The sequence below is a fragment of the Falco rusticolus genome, chromosome Z (assembly GCF_015220075.1).
Source record: "Falco rusticolus isolate bFalRus1 chromosome Z, bFalRus1.pri, whole genome shotgun sequence".
Taxonomy (NCBI): Eukaryota; Metazoa; Chordata; class Aves; order Falconiformes; family Falconidae; genus Falco; species Falco rusticolus.
In genome coordinates this window covers 25025680-25042976 of record NC_051210.1, presented here as the reverse complement: position 1 = coordinate 25042976, position 17297 = coordinate 25025680, and the positions used below count along the sequence as shown (strand labels likewise).

At 36.9% G+C, this 17297-nt stretch overlaps 1 protein-coding gene across 1 annotated transcript in view; it reads left to right on the top strand.

The window, feature by feature from the left end:
• Positions 1 to 17297, top strand: part of FER (FER tyrosine kinase) — a 189897-nt gene that overhangs the window by 129178 nt on the left and 43422 nt on the right. Inside the window, exon 16 of the mRNA XM_037373844.1 lies at positions 7391 to 7514. Within this exon, the coding sequence (XP_037229741.1) occupies positions 7391 to 7514 (124 nt within the window). The remainder of the gene's footprint in view (positions 1 to 7390; positions 7515 to 17297) is intronic.

Here is a 17297-nt window from a genome sequence, read left to right as displayed (position 1 = left end):
TCTTTGGAATTCCTTCACATTATTATTTTTGCTTTACCTACAGAAACTCTTTAAGTAAAAATATTTTTTTATGTGTCTGTATTTAAATGTTCATAGTTTTTCTTTAGGTTAAAAAAACCCTGCTCTTCATGTATGGTCTGTTTCACACAGACTGTCATGACTTTCTAATCTGGAATAATTTTCAAGGCCAGTGATTATTGTTTTTTAAGCATAATCCAATTATAGGCATCAATGAAACAAAACTGCATGGAAGTCTTCCCGGGGGAAGATTATCTCCCTTTTAGTTAGCTTCCGAAGTAGATTCTATCCACCCATTTATAGTCCTATATACTAATAGCCACAATACCACGAGTACAAGTAAGTCCAGGCAGTGTTATTTTATGCAGCACAAAGGACAGGAGATGCTGGCTGTTGATGTCTCACTATGATTTCTGGTTACTTCTTGGCAGATAATGACAGACTTCATTTTTTGGACAGGCTTTTATGGTAGGATCACTGGCTTCACGCTCTAGCTTCTTTGATCCACCTTAAGTCTAAGGCAAGTTTGCTGACCATTATCAGTCACAGGATCACAGAATCACAGAATACTTGGGGTTGGAAGGAACTTCTAGAGATCACCTAGTCCAACCCCTTCCTAAAGCAGGTTCACCTACAACCAGGTGCACAGGACCATGTCCAGGCAGCTTTTTCAGTGTGTTCAGAGGAGACTCCACAACCTCTCTGGGCAGCCTGTTCCAGCACTCTGTCACCCTCAAAGTCACATTCAAAAGGAATGTCTTCTGTTGCAGTTTGTGCCCGTTGCCCCTTGTCCTGTCGCTGGGCACCACTGAAAAGAGCCTGGCCCCGTCCCCCTGACGCCCACCCTTAAGGTGTTTGTGTGCATTGGTAAGATCCCCTCTCAGTCTGCTCTGCTCCAGGCCAAACAGCCCAGCTCCCTCAGCCTCTCCGCATCAGGGAGATGCTCCAGTCCCCTCATCACCTTCGTAGCCCTCCGCTGGGCCCTCTCCAGTAGTTCCCTGTCTCTCCTGAACTGGGGAGCCCAGCACTGGGCACAGCACTCCAGATGTGCCCCACCAGGGCAGAGCAGAGGGGGAGGATCACCTCCCTCGGCCTGCTGGCCACGCTTCTCCTGATACCCCCCAGGATCCCACTGGCCATTAGTATGGCAAAACCTTACATGATTATAGCAACTTTAATTTGCTTTGCTTAGCAGGAAGAATGATGTTTTAAGTGGATTTTACAATAGTACTCTGTAGGCAGTTGAAAAACCTTGGGTTTACTTACAGTTTCTGTTACTACTTATGTAAGAGGTTTTTTAAAAAATGAAAGCACTTCACTCCACACAAATGATCCATTAGTTGAAAGTGAAGGCACACAAAAGGAAAAGGAGTGCTTCAGCATTTCTAAACTCTTACATTTTTAATGGTTTGTCAAACAACTGCTTACTTTGTTAAAAAGCTGTCTTCTAGAATTGCTGCAGATGCATGTTTTCTATTTTAAATTCGTAATTCTAAGTAGCTGTGTTTGGGTTTTTTTTGTTGATGATGTATGTGGGATTAAGATACTGGGCAATAAAGATGCTCTAAATATCTTTTAGGTTAGTCAGAAGACTGATCATATGAATCATCAAATTTATAAATACAGGAGCAGTTAAAAGTAATTTCAATAATATTATAAGAGCTTATAAAACAATTACGAATATTGAGTCGTGGATCTTCTCTGTGTTAAGTGACCATTAAGTGGTATGGCCAGAAGCATACCGTATCTACATGATTAATGTGTGTATAAATTTAAGAAGAGTGAAGTGGACTCCAAACAAACTACTGCTTAGCAAGGCTGATTAATAAAGGAAGTTATCCCACTTTATTAAAACCTATATGTGAATAATAATATGTGTAATTCCATTCATTATTAATAATTGCTATTACACTATCATATATGTTAATATTTGTATAATTATTATGCATAACATTATTTAAATGGTGTGATGCTATATAGAGATGTAATATATAAACAATGTCTGTCTGTATATCTAGATATCAATGAGTGGGAGATTTCACACCAAAGTTTCAAAAATATGTTTTAATTACGTTCAGTGTCAATACTGGTTATTAGAATGCTGCCAGGAGTGCCTAGAACATTTTGGGCACCAGCTCAGGAGAGCACTGAAGTATGTACTCATAATTTCTTATAAATTCCACTAAATTCAAAGATTACCATAATTAATTATTTTGTAAACTGATTTAACATATTTCATTACTGTTTCTTGCATTTTGATTTCTTCTCAGAGATCACAGGTAGCGTTTTTCTGTCTTGCAAAACACTAGCTTACTTTTGTGCGCACCATTAAGTGAACAGTGATACTGCCATAAAATACTACTTAACATACAGCATAAAGTTTATGCTATAAAGTATGGCCAACACTAGGAGATACCTATATGTGGTATTTTCACTCTTAAAATTTCTGCATGTAATGATAAATAGCTCACATTCACAGTGAAATACACGAATAGCGGGCTGATCTCATGGAGCTTCTGCTTATGTACTACATTTTGTCATCTATTTAGTAAAATAATTCTATTATATTAAGCAGACACTCCAGTACTGTTATTTATCTTTCTGTAAACCCAAAACAGGCAGTTGATTTCTGCTTGGTGATCATACTGTAATGGTCTAGTTATTTCTGTAGTTATTAGAGTGGTGGGAGCAGACCTCATTTACTGGTAGTGTTGTGTGCCATTAACTGGAAAACAGGTAGCTGTCTAGAATACAATAGAAATTCCACATATAAGAGAAAGCATTACTTACTATTATGTAGGTAGCTAGGTTTGTTTCAGATGTTTCATAGTCTAATTGGTCTGTTTATTTACCAACAGCTATTATATTGGAGATAATGCTCTGACACTATGTGCTGCAAATAGTGAATTAGGGCTTTTTATATTTAAACTTGTTTTAAGAAGTACATGAAGATATTACATAGCCATAGTTCTGCACAGAAAGGTTTGTAGTGAAATCCGCTTAACTCAGCTTTGAAAGTATTCATGCAGATGCTTTCCTGTGAAGATGAGTAGCTGAGACATTGGCCACAGTGAACATTTAAACTCCGAATTTACTAATGAGAATAATTCTGTTAGTTGAAGGACAGACACTTGTCTGTGTTGGTGTCACAATGATAAGGATAATCAGATTTAACCTAAAATTACGTATCTTGTACAGAATGAGATGTGTATCAGTTTGCTCATTTATTTTGTCTGCAACAAACAGTGCTTTTAAGTCAATATTGAATAGAGTATTTAAAAGACATTTTTGTTATCTCTGTGTGAGGATGGATACAAGTGAAGACAGAACTACTAGCAAAAATGCACCTTTGATGACCTTTTTCACCATTGAGACTGAGGCAAGATAATACTATGAAAACAGTGTTTTGATGATAGGCATAAAATACCTTTTATGCAACTTGAGGTATACAGTGCTGGTTTTGCTCAGAACTCTGGAATTTCATACAGTACATGCCAAACACTGAAAATCAGCAAGTCTAAATCAGTTCTTGATGGTCTGATTATATTGGGAGGTTACAGGTTTGTGCTGTGCAATTTCAGCATACTCTGTTGGAAGGAACTCAGCAGCATTTAATCCTGTTCAGATATGATGTCATGAAAATTAGGGTCTTAATCTGACTGCCTGTGCATGTTAGAAACAAATTCATAACATGTATTGTTTCTAATGTTTTACTGGATATGGTTAGCTTTTCTTTTGATACCTTATTATCTTTAGTAATCTGTTGAGAACAGATTTTTTACTATTGATTTTGAAAAGAAGTAACTAATTTCTCCAAAGAATTTATACAAACTGTGAGGAATTTGAATTTAGATTCACACTGATGCTGTTATAACACCTTTTATAAAGAGACCTTTCTTACTTAGGACATGTTCATTCATTTTTAGTATGGCTATGTGAGAAGGCTTTTTTTTTTTTTCCTTCAGTGTATCAAACTGCGCTTATCTTTATTTCAGTTCTTCCTGCAGTAAATTGTTAGAAATTCTTAGTCTTCAATATTGGAACATTGGTGGCTAAAGATAATTTTTTTTTTTAGGTTGAACTTACATGTTTTTCCTGTAAGCTTCCTTGATTTACTGTTCTCCTTCAAATAATGCCACAGTTTGTCAAGTTTGAAAGACTTCACATTCATAAAGGCGTATAATCATACTTGTGAATTAAAAGATTATTCCTATGTACAGAGCAGTAAGTTCTCAGTATATAAACAAAATAATTTTCATCACCTTGTTTGTATGTATTAGAGGGGGGAATTGTTTAAGAATTATTGTTATCTGTCTGCTGTAACCAGAATAATTCTGTTCACATCTATAAGAAATGACACATATTTCAATGTAGTGTTTACCTTCCTTCTCTCTGGCAATACCTACTTTTTACCTGTTACTAAACGATGTCAGTAACCTCTCAGATCAAAGGAAAGGCAATTATTACCCAGTCCAGTTTACAGTAGTATTCTATTCTTCTAAGATTTCATTAGAATTTTAAAATTCAGTATCACAATATTCACCCTGTCAAACTTTGGAGATGTAATGTGTGTAAAACATGGTATTTCAAACTGACTTTAGAGTCAAGGGCATCCAGTCAGATCTGGATTTTTCATCTCTGTGTTACCCAGCCTAGGAGCGAAGGGCATCACGGGCTCTGTGTGTGCCAGCGGCTCTGTTGATGATGCAGACGATATAGTATGATGATGCTGAGGATGCAGTATTTGCCTGCCCATCTGAGGGGTTCTTGTTGGCCAACATGAGAGCATTTGCTGTGTTGTGAGTAAAAAAGATTACTCACCTTTGCTTTCATCCTTGCACATTAACAATTGTTCTGGCAGTCTGATTTTAAACACCTACATGATCAGTAGTTTTGTATTACGTGGTTTATACAAGCCCTTTGTTACTCTTACAAACTGAAAATAGACCATATAGGCTTTAAAACAGGCTGGGTTTTGCTGTTATGTACACTGCTTTTTAAAAACTGCTGTTCGTCACTGAAGAAGAACGTATCAGTAATTTTATTCACCTGTTTGTTTGGAATCAAGAGTATTAAGAAAATTGGAGGCTAGTAGCTACTGGTCTACCCCAGCAGTCAGTACTGGGTCTGATACTGTTTCACATCTTCATTAATGATCTTGGTAACGGGGCAGAGTGCACCCTCAGCACGTTTGCTTATGACACCAAACTGGGAGAAGGGACTGATAAACCAGAGGGTCATGCTGCCATCTGGAGGCACCTGGACAGACTGGAGAAATGGGCTGACAGGAACCTTGTGCAGTTCAACAAGGAGTTCAAAGTCCAGCACCTGAGAGGCCACCAGTACATACTGGTGCTTGCCCAACTGGAAAGCAACTTGGCAGAAATGGACCTGGAGGTCCTGTTGGGCATCGAGTGAACATCCACCAGTGGTGTGTTACTGCTCTAAAGAAGGTGAATGGTATCTTGGGCTGCATTAGAGGTGATCCTTCCCTGCTGTTCAGCTCTGGTGAGGCCACATCTGGAGTACTGTGTCCAGTGCTGGTCTCCCCAGTACAAGACAGACATGGATGTAGTGGAGACAGCCCAATGAAGAGCCACGAAGATGATAAAAGAACTGGAGCATCTTTCCTTGGATGAAAAGCTGAAAGAGCTGGGACTGTTCAGCCTGAAGAAGAGAAGGCTTAGGAGGATCTTACTAGTGAATATAAATACCTGAAGGGAGGGTGCAAAGAAGACAGACCCAGGGTCTTTTCAGTGTGTGCCCAGTGCCAGGGCAACGGGCAGACACTGAAACACAGGAGGTTCCTCCTGAACATGAAGGAACACTTTATTTTCCCTGTGAGGATGACACAGGTTGCCCAGAGAGGTTGTGGGGTCTCCCTCCTTGGAGATGTTCACCAGGACCATCTGGTCGTGGTCCTAGGCAAGCAGCTTTAAGTGGCCCTGCTTGAGCAGGCAGTTTGAATCCCCAGAGGTCCCTGGAAGCCCGAGTGTTACATGATTGTGTGAAAATAGAGCATTTTCTGGCTTTCCTGTGGTATTACAGGTTTACAATAAAGGAAATCAAGCAAAATGGTAACAGTTGTTTTGATCTACAGTTTATCAGGTGCTTATTATCTCAGAGTTTTCATTAACGGTCAGCCTATAAAGCCATCATATCCAGATTATTTGTACTAAAAAAAGCCTGATCCCAGGCAAAATGAATAAACAAAACAGTTGGCAGTTAAGGTGTTAATCCTTTTTACAGTTACTTCAACTTAGTATTTTAAAGGTATTACAGTTACATGTCTTAACAGCAGACTTTTTTTTCTTTAATAGTCTCTTATTTCTTAGAGTATGAAATATAAATAGAAATACCCTCCTAAGAAAATCCCATATGAAACCTTTAATATATAGTGTCTTTTCATATTGCTAAGAAAGGCAGTATATAAAATTGTGTAGCAGTGCATTATTTGCAGGAGAGAATCTCTATAGTGAATTCAGTGCAAAGTTAAAAGAATCAAAGACCAGAGCAATGGCTGGCTGTACGCTAGCAAATAAGTAGTGTGATGTGGAAAGCTCCACTATGATTTTTTTGCCTTTGACTGGAACAGTAAAATCTTTTTTTAGAAAAAGATCTTTAATTCAGTTATATCAATCAGAACATGGCATTGCAGTGTTTGTATAATGTGTCTCCTGATTATTTTTGTCCTAAATCAATTTTTCAGGATTTTTTTTTTTTTTTTGCAAATGCAGTTTACTTTTTAGAAATACTTCATGCTGACCCTTGCGCCTCCTCAGACAAGAGGGCATCAACTTTATTCCCCCCAGGCAGAAGACTGTGAAGTCACAGTAATGGTTTTTTGCCTTGAATTGTTAGTGTCAAATGTGCAGTTAATATTGCCCAAGAAGTAAAACACTTAGCCCTCCAAACACATCAGTGTAGAACGTGAGAAACAGCACTGCAAATCAATTAAAAATCAAGTCACTGTCATGTAACTAAAAGCAACTAACCTTTATTCACAGTTTTTATTAAATCCCTACAGCGACCAGTCTGTGATTAGAGTTACATTTATCACAAACTATCAATCATTTTTGTCAGAAATTCTCATGTAAGTCTGTATCTAATGTACCCTGGTGAAGATTTCGGGTATATCAAAAACATATGTGCAGTTTTCTGTGGTGCGGTTTTCACTTTTAAGCACCTACTAAGTTACAGAAACTGCATTTTGAATGGTGAGTCCCTTCCTTTTTCTCAGGCTAAACTCAAACTGATGAGTTGGTGAGAACAGCTGATAGCTGTATTTTGTTTGGCCTCTCAACCCTAGTGAGAGATTAATTGTCAGTATCCTATCCGTCATGTCTAACTGTCCATCTTTCTGTTTTTGTAGGAGGTGATTTCCTGTCCTTTTTAAGAAAAAAGAAGGATGAGCTAAAAACCAAACAGTTGGTGAAATTTTCATTAGATGCTGCTTCTGGTATGGCATATCTAGAATCTAAAAATTGTATACATAGGTAAGAAAGATTTTTTTTCTCTCAATATTGTAATTTTGATCATTGAAAATGCTAGCTGTTTAAGTGTTTATGGTGCTTACTATTATCAGTGATGACTACAATTTAAAAACCAAAAAGGCTACACTTTTTCTTAGAGGAGGTCATTATTGCTTGTCTAATTCAAAACTGTTCCTGTTCATTTGGGTAAAAATAAGTACTCCATTATTGATCTATACAGTTTATTGCTATTAATGTAAGTTCATAATGATTTTTTCCATAATAATTTGCATTATAGCAGCATAATTCATACAATGACAATCACAGCAAAAAGCAATCTGTGAGGCTTATATCCTGGCTGAAGTTTACAGGTATTTGGCTGGCCGACAGAGAAGTTAAGATACATTTGGAGTGTGTTTTGTCAAGATCCACTGGTTTCTCAGGTAGTAAAGGGAGGAAAACTATAGAGTTCTGTATATTAAGATACTAATTTCCTGGACAGCTCTTTCTGAATTATAGAAGATTATCAGGCATTATGCTCTTGGGGTACGTTATTTCTATTTCTACCATTCTTTTTTGCTGTTTCATCTTGAGTTTGGCTGCTGTGGCACTGCTTACATTCAGTTTCTATCAAAGGGAATGTATTTAATTTCCACCTATTTTTCTCTATATACAGAGTATATACAATGATACAATGATGTGGCTGAAATATGGGACATAAACATGATGATAATCCACTTTACAGAAAAAATATGAAGAACAAGTTTCATTTATAATATTGATGATTTCTGCTTTGTGTTGTAGAACATTTGTAGGTGAACTGTATGCCACTTCACTTACATAATCAGCCCATTTCAGATTTAGCACTGTTCCGATGAATGTTGTTACTGGAGGCCTTGAGAGGTATTTCTTTTAGATTTTTATCAACAGTTAATTGCTCAGTTGTGATTATGTCAGGAAGTAGATCTGTCTTTAAAAACATTCTTCCAACAGGATTAAGCTCAAACCCTATTTATAAAATATTACAGTATTATTGTAAGTCTCTTTTTTGTGTTCAGCTAGATTTAAGGAAGCTTCAATAGAATAGTAATCTTATGCTGTTTCCAAAACCTGGAAATTTTTTTCTGAAACGCAGGTTGATTTAAACACTTCTGCAAGATCATGATACATAAGAAACACTGAGAGGAAAAAATCCCCACCTAACTCACGATATAAAACTATGGAGTACTCCTTTGGGAAATCCCACAAAAGTATTGTAAGCACCATGGAAAGAAATAGGATTAAGCATTCTGTCATGGTAGAATTTTTTTCAGCCTGGCTCTGTTTACCAAGAAAATAATGGCATAAAAATCAGAGCAAGTAATAACAGCACTTGTGATTTACACGACCATCTTGAAAGGTCTAGTGCCTAATAATTTCTGCAACTGTCAGATCAATGTTATATCAAAAGTACCTGTTTAGAACTCCTGTGTTCTTAGAAGATAAAACCGAGGGGAAAAGTAATAGCTGAAGAACTAAAATTTATTAGAACCGTATTGTGTAATGTCTTCGTTGGTAATGGCAATTACTGAAAAAGAGTACAGTATTTGTTCATTAAATGATAGCGTGATGCCTACAAAATATAAATAATTTTAGAAACTATTATTTTTGTAGAAGTACTGTTCTCCCCCCGCCCCCCCCGCCCCGCCCCCCCCCCCCCCCCCCCGCCTTTCTTAATTTTAATTCTGGGAAAAGGGTAACACTGCTCATCTGTGTGGATTAGTACTGTTCTAATTACTATAGACTATATAGATTACAATGTGGCTTCATTGTAGCTCTGAAAGATGCGCTGGTGGATAGCAGTGAATGGGAACAGCTATTCTTAAGGTATGTTTACAAAGCTAATAGTGATTCAGATAATACATTTCACAGAGGAGATATATGTAGCAATGTCTTACCATCTGAAGATTTCATTTTTTCCTTGTTTCCAGTTAGAAAATACAAACGTCTCATAGAGATCTCAAGCAGGAAAAAGAGCTGTAATCTGACGTGTTTTATTAGTGCTATAGGGTTGCCAACACGCACAGCCTGGATTACACATACTATGGTACTAGTAGGGAAAAATTTCTTTCACCCTGTTTACCTTTTAACTTTCAAAATGTTCACAAAATTTTTTAATAGCAGTATTATTATCACAGTTTGACACAGGAGGTTGTCAGAGAGAGCTACCACTTTCCTTAAAAGTAGAAACAAAATTTTTAGTAAAGCTATTCTGAAGAAGACCACAGTTATAAAGTACAACCAAGCAAGCAAACAGTATCTTCAGGAAAACTGCTTAATTTTATGAAACACATGGATTAATAAATCAAAATATACATTTCCAGTATTATTTTACCAATCTGATTTTCTGGGATATTCAGGATGTTTTTAAGTTTTATCTGTTTAGCCATAATATATGCTTTTAATATTTATAATCTAATTCTTCTGAATATGATGGGCAAACATAAAGAAATTTTCTGAATCAGGACAACAACCAACCAAGTTTAGTGATTTTAGCAGTAATCACAGAGGGACTTCTGGGTGGGGTTTTTTTGTGTTACTAATACAGGTTAATTGCCAAATGCTTACTCTAGGAAGGTAGCTTATGCAGTTTTAAAATGTGTTTTACCAAAGGCTAAACTGTATTTTAGTAGGATTAGCACACACAATTTTTTTCTAGGGATGTTCCCTGTTTGAGGAGTTTGAGCAGGATTTCTGGGCACTGGGGAATGGCTGGAGATACGTTTGTCTAGAATCCTGGTCTGCCACAGAAGCACAGAGCATCTGTTGCTTGCTGGGTACTTTGAACCTGTTGCATGCTAGTGGGCCCAACACTCTTGGTGCTGTGCTGCAAGTACACTAAACAGGGGAATGACAGGCTGGCAGGGAAAAGTCAAACTGTCCGGTGCTTTGTAAGCCAGCAATTAGGTGTTCAGGACTCAGTACCCCACGGGAGTTTCAGCCCCTCCTTACGCAAGCACGGAAAGTCCAGCTATATGACTGCATGGTCTGTACAAGGAATTTGGGAGCCCTTGTTCCCTCCTTTTTGGGTCAGGTAGGACAAATTATTCATGAATAAATTTAATGTTGAGAGCATGTAGATTAGAATGGAACAATTTAATTCATAGTAGAAAGAAGATGGATGTAAAGAGAATCGTAGTTTTTTTGAAAGAACAATAAACTTGTTCTTTTTTGTCATCAACTGAAAGTGGTTCTCAAGTCAAAAAGAGATAAGAAAATTGACTAGATAGAAAATGCACTAAGCAGTGGAATGTTTTTTTACTTTGTCAAGAAGTCCGTAGGCTTTGATTATTATTACTTAAGAAGGATCAGTAATATATAATTAGAAGTAGTTTCAATTATGTAGGTTGCAGCAAACCAAAATTGTTTACCTTCATGCTGTTGTTTTTCTGCAGTATTCTATTTGTTGTTTTAAAGATTTGTTCAGAATCCTCATGCTTTTTTAGTAGTTTAGATGACTATAATTTAGGACCATGTACATTTGACTTGATGTTAATGTGAAACTAAAGGCTGCTCAGCAGTTTATTAAAATTATTTTTAATGCCCCTTTTTAGTTGTAGCTCCACTAGCAATATTTAGTCTTTATGTTTTAAAAGTCAAGCTAAATCTGTACTGGCTTTCTGAAATTGCTATTTGAGTCATACTTTGACTTAGCCTTTCAGTGGTGGGGTCAGTGCAACAACTTATCTGTGCTTTGTTTTCTATTTTTGTGTGTGCTATGGTGTTTCATTAGGTGCAAATATTAAGTTAAAATCTGTCAGACTTAGAATGCTCAATGCATGTGAGTGATTATTTGATCTGCATTTTCATCTCTTCTAGCATCCAGATATCACTTGTTCTTTGCTCGCTCTTTGTTCTGCTTAAAAAGCAGAAATGAGTGGGCTTAAAGGGGGAAAAAAAAAACACCAAAAACCAAGATGTGTGAAAAGACATTGTTAAAAGAAATAAAAAAAGAGTGGTTGAACATACACAGAAGAATGTAGTCGTTTCATCTCCATTTAATTAACATGAGGTTGAAGAATTGTTTCTTGCATTTCATTTTTACCATATGCTATTGTTTAAGTAGTTCCATTTTTTTTCTGTTAATTAGAAACACAAGATAAGTATGGAGATGTGATAATTTCAGTTGGTTCAGTAAGTATTTATGAGTGGTCTTCTTTCCCAGTATTTTATTTGCATGTGAATGTATGCATTTGTCCATAATTTATGTTTAGTTTCCAGACTGATTCTGTGGAAGCGTAGGAGAAAAGCTGCAACTACCCAATTCAGAGAATTTGGACATACCTATAGATTATTTTATTTTCCCTTCTCTTTACCGCCATTGTTTTGTAATGAAAATATTTCAAATCATAGTGGAACTCAATTGGAAAAATATTTTAATATTGAGAAGCAATTATGTGTAGGATTTCCTCTGTTTGTGTGATTTGGTAGTCCGTAAAACCTTTCAAAATCAAAGGTACAGTTAGGTCTTGAAAATATTACTGTGGGGAGACTTTTGTGGTACCTTTATCTACAAGTAATATGTGTATAATTCTAATTGAAACTAGCATTTATTTTTTTTTTCAGTTAGCTGCTCTGCTCCTTGATAGTGTTCTGCAAATGGTTTAACTGCTTTACTTGAGGAGTAGATTGACGTTTACTTGTTTAAGAGCTTTTACAAATACATTAAGAACTAGTTTATTTTTTAAAAAATAATTTAATACAAGCCTCATGAGGCCAATAAGGCCAAGTGCAAGGTCCTGCACTTGGGTCATGGCAATGCCCAGTATCAAGACAGGCCGAGTGATGAATGGATTGAGAGCACTCCTGCAGAGGAGGACTTGAGGATCCTGGTTTATGAAAAATTGGACACGATCTGCCAATGTGTGCTCGCAGCCCAGGCGGCCAGCCCTGTCCTGGGCGGCGTTAAAAAAAGGGTGGCCATCAGGGTGAGAGAAGGGCTTCTCCCACTCTGGCCCACTCTCATGAGACCCGACCTGGAGTACTGCTTTCATCTCTGGGGTCCCCAGTACAAGAAATACATGGATCTGCTGGATTGAGACCAGTGGAGGGCCACAAAAATGATCAGAGGGCTGGAACACCTCTGCTGTGAAGAAAGGCTGGGGTAGTTGGGGTTGTTTAGCCTGGAGAAGTGAAGGCTCCAGAGAGACTTTGTTGTGGCCTATCACTGTATGAAGGGAACTTACAAGAAAGATGGAGAGAATCTTCTTGCCAGGACTTGTAGTGACAGAACAAGGGGCAACAGTTTTAAACTGAAAGGAAGAGATTTTTTATGGTGATGGTGGCGAGACTCTGGAACAGGTTGCCCAAAGAAGCTGTGGATGCCCCATCCCTGGACATGTTCAAGAACAGGTTGCATGGTGCTTTGAGCAGCCTGACCTTGTGAAAGATGTCCCTGCCCATGGTAGAGTGGTCTTTGAAGGTCCCCTCCAACCCAGACCATTTTGTGATTAAACAAATTTGAAGATGCAGTATTAGGAGAGAGCTATAATAAAAGTTAGAATCTTGAAAGTGGTCAATTAATAAACATTCCCAGTGTCAGTGTTTCACTAAAGTTATTGTGTAAGCATTAATTTGTCATTATTAATGAGCTTTTTATGATTCATTCAGAACTGAATGCATAAAATCAAGTGGTGATGCAAGATTCCATTTCTATAGCTTTTCTTTCACAGAAAATGTTTAATCATTTATTACTGAATCAAAAAATTCTGTACGGTTGCATTAATAATTATAGTTCATCATGCTTCAACAAGTAAGTCAGAGAATTATTGTCAGTAGTACAGTTGAAACACCACCTAAATGTAATGAATAATCATAATTTCAGGTCTTATTTGTAATATTATGCCTCTGCTTTATATAAAATGATGTTTCAAAGCATGTTTTTTACAATATAAATATTAGAAATGTTTCCATTCTATTTAAAGTTAAAACAACAAATGATGAAAAACTGCTGCTTTCTGTAGGCCAGTTTATAAGCGTTGTTGTTTATGAGTAGGTATGTTGTTAGTGTTTAAAAAAAACAGAGAAAACTACCAAAATTTATTCTGTCATATCTATAAAATAATTTTTAGTCAAACTTTCAATTTAACTGGCATGTCACAGTGCCATGTATTAAGATTTTATTTCATAATATGGACATGAAGTGCTTTATGCAGCCTTCCATGTTGCCTATAAACTAATAAGGTTTTTTACACTAAAACAAGTATTTCTGCTGACTTTATTAGTTTGTAAAGATACTGTGCAGTTATAGCATTGCAGGTTTTACACAGGTTATTGATTATTTTTTGTTTGGTCTATTGGTGATAAGAAGTACTAATGGAAGAACAGTTACAAATGCATAGTGTTTATTTGGAGATACGATCCAGATGGCAAGTGTACAGGAAGACTGCAGAAGCCCTCCTCCCAGCTTACTGGTGGGTAGCTAAGGATCTGTCTGCTAAGTCTTTCCAAAAAACCTAAGTTCAAGGAGCAGCTCATTGGAGTCTTAGTTGTTGCTGAGCAAATCAAGGAAGTGTTGACTCTTTCCAAAGCAGTGGTGCTGCTCCCCTAGCGGTGCTGCTTGGCACTCTTGCTTCTAATGCAAGAAGGAAATGCTGCAACCATCATAATGCTGCAGTGTTTGCTGACATTCTGCTAATGCTGTACCAAGGTGCTTGGAGTCTTCAGCACTCTCTGCTGGAGTCTCTGCACTCCAAGGGTACAATGATCCTTTTTTCATCAGTGGCTATTAAAACAGCATGCTGGACCATAACATTAATCAATATAAATGTGTCAGTGCTTTCAAATGCTCCAGGAAATTCTTTTTAATGGTTTTCACACTACTGTGTTTTTTCAAAATGTGGTATTTCCAACCCTAAATTAACTAATACAGTGCTCTTCAGCTGCTGTCATCTAGGAGGAGAGACAGGTGAACACTGCTATGTTTTCACTCTGCTTGTCACATAGGAATAGATTAGAGTATTATATACCAGGTTTCAGCTTTTAAAAATAGATTTTCAAGGGTTTTTTTCTGCAGTCACAGAAAAAAACTGTCCACTGTCACATTGGTAAATGTGGCTTGATCCTAGAAAAATGCATTTACAATTAAAGCTGAATCAGTTCTGAGTTGCTGCTTCTGGTTGTCTGAAATCTTATTTGAGCAACTTGATTATTTTTTCATTAATGAGCTTGTATGAGTCTGATCTGAAAGTATTAAGGAAAAATCGGGGGGGGGGGAAGTTTTAAGTATCCAAACTCATTAAATTAAATATTATTAATATTGTATACTTTAAATTCATTATAATAAATTAGAGATATTATTGAATCAATAATATGCTGTAATGTAAGTGGATGTGATCTATGGTGAAGAGCTGCTTCTGAATAAAAATTGAGCTTCCTTCTAATCTATTACCTGTTTCCCTAAGCTATTGAATTCTGGCATGGCAGAGTAACAAAAGATCTAGAAAGGGAGAGGAATACAGTTTTTCCTTGCAGACTCCGTGTATTTGTTGTAGAGGTGATACCACTTCCCCTTGTGTACTTTACTTGAAGTTCACCCCAACCACTATTAAAAATGAGTTAGCTCGGATTTATGTTTGCCACAGCTGCAGAAGGCTTGTAATTAGAGTAACAGATGCGTGGATTTGGATGGTCAGAGTGTGATATGAGAAATGTCTGAATACATTTTTGTTTACTGTGAATCTCAACATACCATGCTATCTCAAATAGACTGAAGTAGTGGTGTCTTTCCTGTACTTCTGAATTGTGCTGGATGCAGTCCTGTTACCAGAGTCATCAGGGGTCACAGTATATAGGAAATATGTATTTAAATTGTGGTTTTTTATGTTACATCATGTTAGCTTAATGGCTGCTATTAGGACAGATTTTATTTGCCACTGGGAATTTCCAGCACCAATTATCTCTACCATTTGCTACTCTTCTTCTTAAATATTAAATTATAAAGCATCTATTCATACAAGTGCAAAACAAAGTTGCTTAACTGTGGTCATTCTGAGACTAATATTAATAATGAATAGTTCCCAGAGGCCAGTTTACTGCAGGGTATTACATTCTGCTGCTTCTCTATTTAGAATGCCAAAGTGAAGTTTCTTCATATGAAATAAATAAAAAAGAATGAACTTTTTTCTTTCCATGATTGACTTTTCTTTTGGTAAGGCAGTTATAACATTTTGTCTTCTTTAATTGAAATTTCCTTTAGGCTTCATCTTATATCTAACCAATACACAGTCTACTTTATCAGCTGAATGGCATCGGGGTAATCCTGTATGATCAGCCAAAGACAGTTCTTTATATCAGTGTTTTGAAGTGTCTGTTAAAGGTTTCAGCGAGGTTGATATTTTCCTTTACAGTAAACTTTCTGTAGTGCTCCCTGTTCAGCTTGTGCTTGAATATCCTATATGTGTTCCCTGTAAAATGGGGAAAATACCCAATTATTTCAGACCTCTAAGATTTCAATATGTCACTTTTTCGAGGATGATGATTTAAAATGTCATGTAGAGTTAAACTAAAGGTAGTAATAGATAAAGTGTTTGGCATGTTATTGCAGAATTACTTTGTAGATGCAGTTATTTTAAAAAAAATGCAACTTCCATATTGACAATAGACTATTGTAATGAAAATATATGGGGTGATAGAATTCACCAGTAACTGCTAATACATGGGAAGCTGAAAATGTATTATTTTTCGTAATAGCTAGAAATGTATAACAGGTTCCATTTTTGCGTTCTGGTTTGGTAGCTCTCATCTTTCAGTTGGCAGTTAGAGGTTAGATTTGCCATTGGAAGGTAAATTCTTCATTCTGATCGACTGACTCTGTATTGCCTTTTTAAGGAACCAGAAGTGTTTCATGTATTTATGTATAACTTATATGTAACCAGAGACCTTAATTTAACACTTACAGGTTTTGTACTTCTGAAACAAACTAATGCAGCAGCCTTGGTAAATGAAATCATTTGGCTGGGGATGAGAGCAGAACGAGGTTTCCATTCAGACTGCCCCTGCCAGCCCACTCCAACTGATGTCTTGTCCTGTCCTGCCAAAGATTTCCTTAGATTTCAGCATTTCCATGGCCACTTGAGTTTCTTAGCCTCTCTGCTCTGTCTTTTCATTAAAGAAAGCATAACACATTGTTTGCCACATGGAAAGTAAAAATCACACTCACTGGATTTATATTGGATGGCAGTTACTATCTATGACTTAGCTGGGAACATCCTTTTCCTCTTTCAGAACTGATCTGCATTCAAATGAATAACCTTCCAGAGGTGGTATCTGTAGTTGAAAACACCTTTTTTTTTTACACTACCAAAAAACATTCTTGTTTTCTTGAAAGATCATGGTACTAACTCAAGTTTTCTTACTTGGGGTCAGAGGGGGGCAGGTCATAGCTTGGTTTTTCTGTTCAGTGCATGCGTGGGCACACTGCCAGGCCAAAATTTACCTAATGTAACCTGATGTGCATAATGAAAATAAGAGTAATAATATTGAATTAATAATCTAAGTATTAGTATGTATCCAAGCTCATTTGTAAATTAAATATTTTGCAGTATTAACTAATTTTAAAGAATTACATCCATATAATCTACATCCTTGTTCTAATGAAATGGTCAGCTTTCCTCGTTCAAGGACCTCAATGCCTGAACAATAACATGACTGCAAATTACTGAGATACAGGGTCTGTAATTGGACTGTTTGGGGGGCGGGTGCAGTAGGAGTAGTGTAGAGATGGGAGACGATGACTCTCCAGGCATTTGCCCGGTCATTTGGAGGAAG